Below are 8,795 nucleotides of genomic sequence, written 5' to 3' on the forward strand. Positions count from 1 at the left end.
CTGATGTCTATGAATTATAATAATAATAATAATAATAATAATAATAATAATAATAATGAAATTATTGTGGATTACTCCTGTGAATCTAACAATCATATATAATTCCTAGGTTATGATGCTGGTATCATAGATGTTGAATCCAGATCAAAGAAAATAACAGTTATCTTACTAATTAAAAGAATTTCAAATCGGTGTCTGATTGTGTCCCTTGGGGAATCGCTCTTTGTTGAGTGGAGACACGTTCAAACACGACCGTTTCTACAAACAACATCGAACGAAATGGCGTTACTTCGGGATTATACATTGGATCCGATCCTGGTAAATCGGTAAATCTACGATGGATTACATTGTGACAGTGTTTTAGTCGTTTCCACACCTAAACCGAAAATGTTGCCGTGGCCTGCCAAAGAAGTTTCTTTAATATGTCGCGGTCTTTCGGAGTCATCGGAACTTCCACTACTCGACTCCACCGAAGTTGTCAACTTGCATGGCAACGATTTTACAGTGATCTCCACACAACTATCCAACTTGCTCTACCTCAGGGAACTTGACCTGTCGTCCAACAGAATTTCAAGCATGAAAGCACTCAGTAATCTCAGAATGCTCCGAATATTGAACCTTTCGTGCAATTTCATCCGAAAGGTGGAAGGTATGGCATCGCTCTCATCTCTCCTAATTTTAAACCTCAGCCATAATCAAATTGAGGACGTTAGTGGGTTTAAAGAGGTAAGCGGGAGTGATTATTCCCTGAGTGTTGTTTCTCTTTACGATAACAGGATTGCTAACTTAAGTCATCTGGTTACTTCTCTGAGAGATTGCTCCAATATCCGCTGCCTTACTTTAGAACAAGACGATCTGACCAATCCGGTTTGCAGCCAAATTGACTATCGGCAGCGACTCCTTTCGCGATTAACTCAGATCCTTGTTTTGGATAATGTCTCCAGAAGCGGTGAAATCCTAAGAATAGGTGATATCCCTGGTATTGCTTTACGAAACCCTGGCTCGAGTGTAGATTTCCCCGTCTCTGTGGGCCCAAGTTCCTACGACTCCTTTAAAAGTCAGTCTGGCCGTTTCGACAGTAAAACCCCCAGAAGTAGTATGGATTCACAATCTCTGTGCGAAATAAAGACGCCCCAAATCGATCTTGTTATGGAGAAATATAAATATAAATACTATTCCGATAATGGTTCTGATTCAGGGAATAACTTGCGAAACTCGGAGAACGATGAATTTAATGGCCCTCCTGGGACGTCTAGTTTAAGTATGGAATCAACGAGGGGTGAAAGTCTGACAATAGAACCTCACAACAGCAGTAATGATAGTAATGCTTTGAGAAAGAGTAATGGAACTAGTGAAATATTGCCAAAGGCTAAGGAAAGGTCAAGCAAGATTGCTAAACCGACTAAGGTTTCTGCTAAACCAGTGCAGAAACCTCTCAAAACTTGTATCAAAAGTAAAAACCCCAGTGAGAACCCGTCAAAGCCGAATCTTTGCAGCAGTAAGCAAGCGGACTCTCGTGCTGGTGGTAAAAAGTCAGGAGTAAAAGTTGATAATGAAGTTCAGCAGAGTGATAAGGAGTACAGGGATGTGATTGAAAGTACGTACAAGCATTTGATTGAAGAACTCGCAGAGGAACGGTCTCGCTGCTGGAAAGCTGAGCAGGCTTTAAAAGAAATGACCGCTTCTGTGAACCACGCCAGGGCAAGTTCACAAGAAATAAAGACACAGTACGAAAGATTGATTCAAGAAAACAACCACTTAAAAGAGTGTTTTGACAAAGAAAAAATGCATAACGTAAATCTGGAGCAAAAAATTAGCTCTATGGACCAAAAACTTGAGGATCTCCAGCAAAAACTAAATGCAGCAAAAGAAAACAGTGAAAGTCAGAAAGCTCTTTTATCAGAAGTTCAATCTGCTGCTATCGAAAGAGAAAACCATCATATGAAAATATTAAATGAAGAGAGAAAACGGTTTGAAAAGGAGCGCCAACTTTCAGCCGTTGCAACAAAGCACTCTGGTGACTTAAAGAGTTCTGTGACTTCTTTACAAAAACAAGTTACCGAACTGCAACAGTTGCTGGCATCTCGGGAACTTGAACACAAAGATGAACTGCGTGACAGGTTTAAATTAGGCAGTAAAGAGCTTCGCAGTGTGATCGAAAGGGAGTTGAAACATGTTAAATTGCAATATGAAGATCGCATGAAGCTTCAGGCTGAACGCACTGAAATGATGGAGAAGCATTATAAGAACGTAGAGAAGGAGTTGAATGATGCTTTGCAGCTTGAGTCAGGCCAAGTGAATCAACTTGAACTTGCTTGTGATTCAATTGTGAAAGAAAACGAGCTCAATAAACAGGCTTTAATTGCTGCTCAGATGAGGGACAAGAAAAAGAGTGAAACCCTTTCACAGTTGACAAATGTTGTTAAGAAACAAAAGGATCAGATTTCAGATCTCTTGAAATCGGAACAAGAAATGACTTCCAAACACAAACAACAAATGGAAGATGCTAATCAGCATCTGGCAGAGATGCAGAAGAGAGCAACTCAAAGTGACAAATTAAAGCACGACTGTTTGACATATCAAGCTCAGATTGAAGCGCAAGAGTCACTTATTGTGGGTTTGCGTGCTGAACGGAAGGTTTGGGAGAATGAACTTGCTCAACAAGGGACTTCTCTTGCTCAAGATCGTGGTCGGCTCGAAGTCAAGTTGGAATCTCTTGAAGTCGAAATTGAGTGTCTGAAGAAGCAGCTGAAATCTGAGGTAGATACAGTAAAAATAAAGACGAAAATCATCGATGACCAGGCTGAATCAATAAGATCCCTGAAAGCAGAGTTGCACCAGAAGGATGAATTAATAAAGGGTATCCGTGAAGATGCTTACAAGGCACAAAAAAAGATTGAAGATGAACTGATGCTTGAACAGGACGCCAGACAAGAAAGCCAGTTTACAATTGAAAAACTTGAAGATCGTAAAGCAGAACTGAAAGGCCAACTTGCCGAAGTGGTAAAAGACCTCGAAAGATCTCAGAATGCTCATTATTTGTTAAAAGAGCATTGGAAAGAAAAATCTGATTTGATTGGTACTTTAGAAACTCAGGTAAAGCAAGCGAAATCGATTTGGGAGAACAAAGAAAAAAATTTACTGGAGGCTTGTGAGAAAGCGAAAAGTGAACTGAAAAAAAATGAAGAGAAAATGTCCAAAATGGACAGTTTGTTCCGACAACAGTTGGATGATAAGGAAAGTGCACACCAAAAAGCCCTGTCTCAGTTGGCCAAAGATCAGCAACTGGAATTAGACAATGCTCACCGAAGAATTCTAGATCTTGAAGATGAGATGAGGGAAATTTTGAAAGAGAGTAATAGTGTACAAGCCAAAATGTCCAAACTTGCTATTTTCTTTGGTAACATGGCACCGGAAATCAATAGATGATTTCAGAAATTTTCACACGTCTATATACAGATGGGTGATAAATGTATTAGGGTAGACCCAAGTAAACATCAACAAGTTGCCCTATTTTTGGTGTGGAAGTAAAAAGATATTTGATGCAGTATAATAATGTACCTCAAGTACTGCAGATTGGAATTGAATTGAATAGGAACACAGCTTCAATCTAAAGGATAAATTAACAAGAGATAAAAAATAGCAGCACAAAGTGAGGTATTGAACATTTAAGAAAAGAACAGAACTGAGATCCAATAAGCAAGATAACTAAGATGGCGAGCTAGCAGAGTTGTTAGCATGTCAGGCAAAATGCATAGCACCTGCCTGCATATTCTGAGATCAAATTCTGCCAAGGTTGACTTTGCCTTTCACCCTTTCAGGGTCAATAGAATAAGTACCTATTTCTTTATTACTCACAAGGGGCTAAACATAGAGGTGACAAACAAGGACAGACACAGGTATTAAGTCGATTAGATCGACCCCAGTGCGTAACTGGTACTTAATTTATCGACCCCGAAAGGATGAAAGGCAAAGTCGACCTCGGGGGAATTTGAACTCAGAACGTAATGGCAGATGAAATACCTATTCTTTACTACCCACAAGGGGCTAAACACAGAGGAGACAAACAAGGACAGACATAGGTATTAAGTCAATTACATCGACCCCGGTGTGTAACTGGTACTTAATTTATCGACCCCAAAAGGATGAAAAGCAAAGTCGACCTCGGCGGAATTTGAACTTGAACATAGCAGCAGACGAAATACCGCTAAGCATTTCGCCCGGAGGGCTAACGTTTCTGCCAGCTCACCGCTCCCAGTTCAGCACTGGGGCCAATGTAACTGACTTAGCCCCTTCCCCCAAAACTGCCAAAATTTGAAACCAATAAGCTAAATAACTGATTTGATTTAACTGTGAGTAACATAACAGATTATTCTGTCAAGTATAATGCTTATTTATTCACATTGTTTTAAACTGGATTATGTATTATCTCATACTTTTTAGATTTCAAAGATGTGATAATTTATTTTTGAGAATGACATTGCAGGGTAGTTGTGAGAGGCCAGATATGGCCATTCTGAAGATGAAACAATATTTGAGCCTAATACATATATATAGAAATACTGCCAAATCAGACTGGAGCCTGGTGCAGCCTCCATGGCTTACCAGACCCCAGTCGAACCGTCCAACCCATGCTAGCATGGAAAACGGACGTTAAATGATGATGATGATAATATATATATATGTATGTATATGTATATATATATGTGTGTATACATGTATTATATATAGTGAGAAATGTAATGTATATATTTTTATAAATTAAATTCTGAAATTTGTAAATCATTAATGAACTGTTTTATATATATACAGACACACACACACACACACACACTCACTCTCTCTCTCTCTCTTCTCACTCACACACACACACACACACATATACACACAGAGCAATGAGTATTTGGTCTGTCATCTTTATAACTTTCACTACAGTACTGGTTATCTCTGGCTGTCTTCAGTTTTTTCTTTCTCTGCCATAGATATCTAGTGGCCTCGGTTGGCCGTGCTTGAAAAGACATCTTCAATGAAACCAAACAAATGACCCAGCCTATGTTTATTGCTATGATTTAATCAATGAAGAAAGGGCTACACTCTTGCTCTTTTAACAGGGACTTCTGAGATTAGCTAGATGAAGGCATGAAGTCTTCTTCTTCTTCTTCAAATCAAGACTCATGCCATTAGACACAAAGAATAATCTCTAATTCAAGCCTACTCTAAGCTATTAAGAATGCGTGTGGTAACTTGAAGATCCACCCACCACACGCAATAGACTGACTGTCTGGGAATCGAAACTGCATTCTTACGACCACGAGTCTGCTGCCCTAACCACTGGGCCATTGCACCTCCAGGTAAGAAGTTATCCTCAGACCAGAGACCGTGGTTCAAAGTCACTTTGTGGAGCCAGGTGGTGGGTGTTATACTAGCCAATGGATCAGTCTGGCTTTGTGCATGGATTTAGCTATAATCCCAAGGTCATGCATTCCAGGTATATCATACTTCAGTCTGATATGACTCATAAGGCTGGTTACCCAGTTTCTGTGGTGTATATATTGCCCCTGGATGGGATGCCAATCTGTTGCAGGGTTACTCACTTTTGCCAGCAGAGTGGACTGGTGGAATGTGAAATCAAGTGTTTTGCTCAAGAACACAACATCATTACCCAGTCCAGGAATTGAAATCATAATCTTATGATCACGAATCCAACACCCTAACCACCAAGCCACACGTCTCCTCCACAAAAGAAAGGGACACATTGGATAATGTATTCATAGATATTCTTCGACAAGGTAGAACTACCATAACTGGAATGCTATTGGTTATGAGTTTGTCTGATCGGGATTATCCTGGGCCTAAAAACAACAACAACAATAACAATAACAACACCACCACCACCAACAACAACAGTAATCTTTCATTTCTCCAGAAATGACAAAATATGTACCAGTTATTTACTGGAGTTGTGCTTGGTCGAAGAAATCTTTATTTTTCTTTACTGATGAACCCATCTTGGCTATTTATATGAAATAAAAATTATATATTTTTAAAATTTCTTGCTTCTTGTTTATATTTATGTTTCATATATATGTATGTGTCTTATATACTATCTGATACCATGTATTTGGTATTTGTGTTATATAGTATTTATACCATATCCCACCTAATATATTTTGTACTGTATATATATGTATGTATGTATGTATGCATGTATGTATGTATGTATGTATGTATATATATATATATATATATATGACCGTCTTCATTCAGTTTCCATCTCAAACGCAGGATAATGCCAATAATATAGCCTGAACAGGATAAACTACCCCTATTTTGCAGGAAAAAGTGTTAGCGGCCAGCTGTGGCCGCCAACAGACAAAATTTATAATATATATACATATATATATATGTATGTATGTGTATATATATATGTATGTATATATATATGTTTGTCCAGGATAGGACTACACAGCCACTGCAGGAAATGTATCAGGACATGAAATGTAAAAGCCGGACTGGACTATTTTATGCGCAACTCCATTGTCTCCCGAGACAAAAAGGATGCCAACAACAATATATATATATATATATATATATATATATGTGTGTGTGTATATATATATTACACCCCTCACATTCACACCCACACATTAACCATAACAACCCTTATCAACATTCCTCAACTGATCTTTTATGACCTCTTGTGATCTATATATGTGCGTGTCTGTGTGTGTAATCCTGCCTGTATGTATGCATATGTATATCTATATGTGCGTGTATATATATATATATATATATATATATACATGCGTGCGCACACACGTAGTTTGCTTAAAACATTGTGATGCCGGAGTAAAATAAAGAAGACGGAGTGGGGTGGCTTCTAGATTGCGAATAGGGAGATTTAAGCATTAATCCATCCGTTCGTCCGTCCGTCCGTACATAAATACATACATTTGTAAATATATATCTACATCTGTCTGTTTGTCTATCAATCTATATATGATAAATTTCTATCATACTTCTCGTCCTTCCCCACAACATAATCCCATCCGACTGAACACCTCACACAAAATCTTCCATACAAATACAGCAAAGACCAATTTTATGTATCACCATCTTACTGCAACCGAGTTTCAAAATGCCGGCATCTACAATAAATACGTCTGTTTTTTTGTCTCTCTTCATCGCCATCTATTTCCCACATTCTTTCCTACAAACACTCCTCTATATTTCATTATCATATATTCCACGGGTCGATAACACAAAAAGCTCAAGGGTAAATAAATAGCTTAGCAGTAAAAATTATCTACAATTAGGTGTAGTTTGTTCAGTAGCAGATTTGATCCGAGATCGTTTGTAAAAAAAATGGATCTATTGTATCGTGTTTGTATTAGTCACATGATACACATAAATATATCCAGTTTTGTTTTATTTTGTTATAGTAATGCCTTCACAGTGTTTACCGTTCGACAAAATTAAATTAGAAAACTGGACAAAACAGAGAATAGAACTGAAAAAGTAAAAAATAAAAAATAAAAATAAAGAGAGAAAGAAAAATGAGAAAAAAGAAAAAAACCCAAAACAATTCACCACCTTCGGTTGAAAAGTTTGGGACACTGGGAAACCTTTCTTATTTCTTTACTGTCCACAAGGGGCTACACACAGAGGAGACAAACAAGGACAGACAAAAGGATTAAGTCGATTATATCGACCCCGAAAGGATGAAAGGCAAAGTCGACCTCGGCGGAATTTGAACTCAGAACGTAACGCCAGACGAAATACCGCTAAGCCTTTCGCCCGGGGTGCTAACGTTTCTGCCAGCTCGCCGCTAGGAAACCTTTCTGATGGCTATTGAGGCACGCTTGCAGCGTTGCTGCGGGTGATGGCTGAACAGCTAAGCGCCCTCACGAACTGGAACAGCCAAACGCCCTCACGAGCCTCACCAGTTACCTCTGCGAGGCGAGTTGCCAGTGAAGACAGGAATCTCACAGTTCGTGGTCCGTCTCCACCAAACGTCTCGAATGCCCACAGGATGGAAAATGTAGTTGGCCAACAGATCGCGGTATTTCAGGATTTTGTTCCGTTCGACCGCAGAAGCTGTGGATCTCGTCCTGACCGCAGCATTCAGGACGTGAGAAGACGCAAAGGAGTCGCTAACTGTGACATCTCAGACAAGGCATCTGCATTGCGACCAGGGGCACAGGGTGAGGCCGCTAGGTCTCTTTCCATCACATCTGAACAATCCAGATGGTTCTAAAATATTTACCCGGGCCAGGCTCCTCTTGAGTACCAGGTTCAACTCTGTATGACGCGCGAAGCGACCAGCATTCAGGCGGCAAGAAAGGTCATGGGTGCCTGCGGAGTCGAGGAGCCTGTCACAACGACAGATCAAACCAGTGCATACGTCAGCTCCAACTCTGAGGTCAATGGAGACACAAAGTTCGTCCAAGCTGAGTAGGCCACCAACATTAGCCACAGGGATGGCATCAATCCAGTCACCTGAGTATTTGGCACTAGCAGACTGTAAGCGGCACCTTGAAAACTGGTCCAACTGGATGAAGAGGGAGTCGAAGGTGGCCTTCAAAATTATTTTGTTCCATGCTCTCTGACTCCGACAGTTCTCCACCTTCTCAGGAGCAGACAAGCCCAATTCCCTCCAGTATTAGAGAGTTTCATCCAACTCCCTGTTGGAACTGGTTCATGTTGGAGAGGAGAGGATGTTGCTTACCAGGGTGGAGGAAAGGAAGCAGAGGAGAGAGTGGGACGAACACTTACGAAGACCAAGACTTCCAAAT

At 39.9% G+C, this 8,795-nt stretch overlaps 1 protein-coding gene across 1 annotated transcript; it reads left to right on the forward strand.

Annotated features, from left to right (window-relative positions):
- Window positions 1–220: 220 nt before the first annotated feature.
- On the forward strand, window positions 221–3,527 carry LOC115217419 (leucine-rich repeat and coiled-coil domain-containing protein 1-like). Its single transcript, XM_029787113.2, has one exon. The coding sequence runs from the start codon at window positions 388–390 to the stop codon at window positions 3,427–3,429; it is 3,042 nt and encodes a 1,013-aa protein (XP_029642973.1). The 5' UTR covers window positions 221–387; the 3' UTR covers window positions 3,430–3,527.
- The last annotated feature ends 5,268 nt before the right edge of the window (window positions 3,528–8,795 follow it).

Source organism: Octopus sinensis, linkage group LG11 (genome assembly GCF_006345805.1).
Source record: "Octopus sinensis linkage group LG11, ASM634580v1, whole genome shotgun sequence".
NCBI lineage: Eukaryota > Metazoa > Mollusca > Cephalopoda > Octopoda > Octopodidae > Octopus > Octopus sinensis.

Coding starts and splice junctions, on each gene's coding strand:
- LOC115217419 (XM_029787113.2), top strand. CDS start 388: ATGTTGCCGTGGCCTGCCAAAGAAGTTTCTTTAATATGTCGCGGTCTT.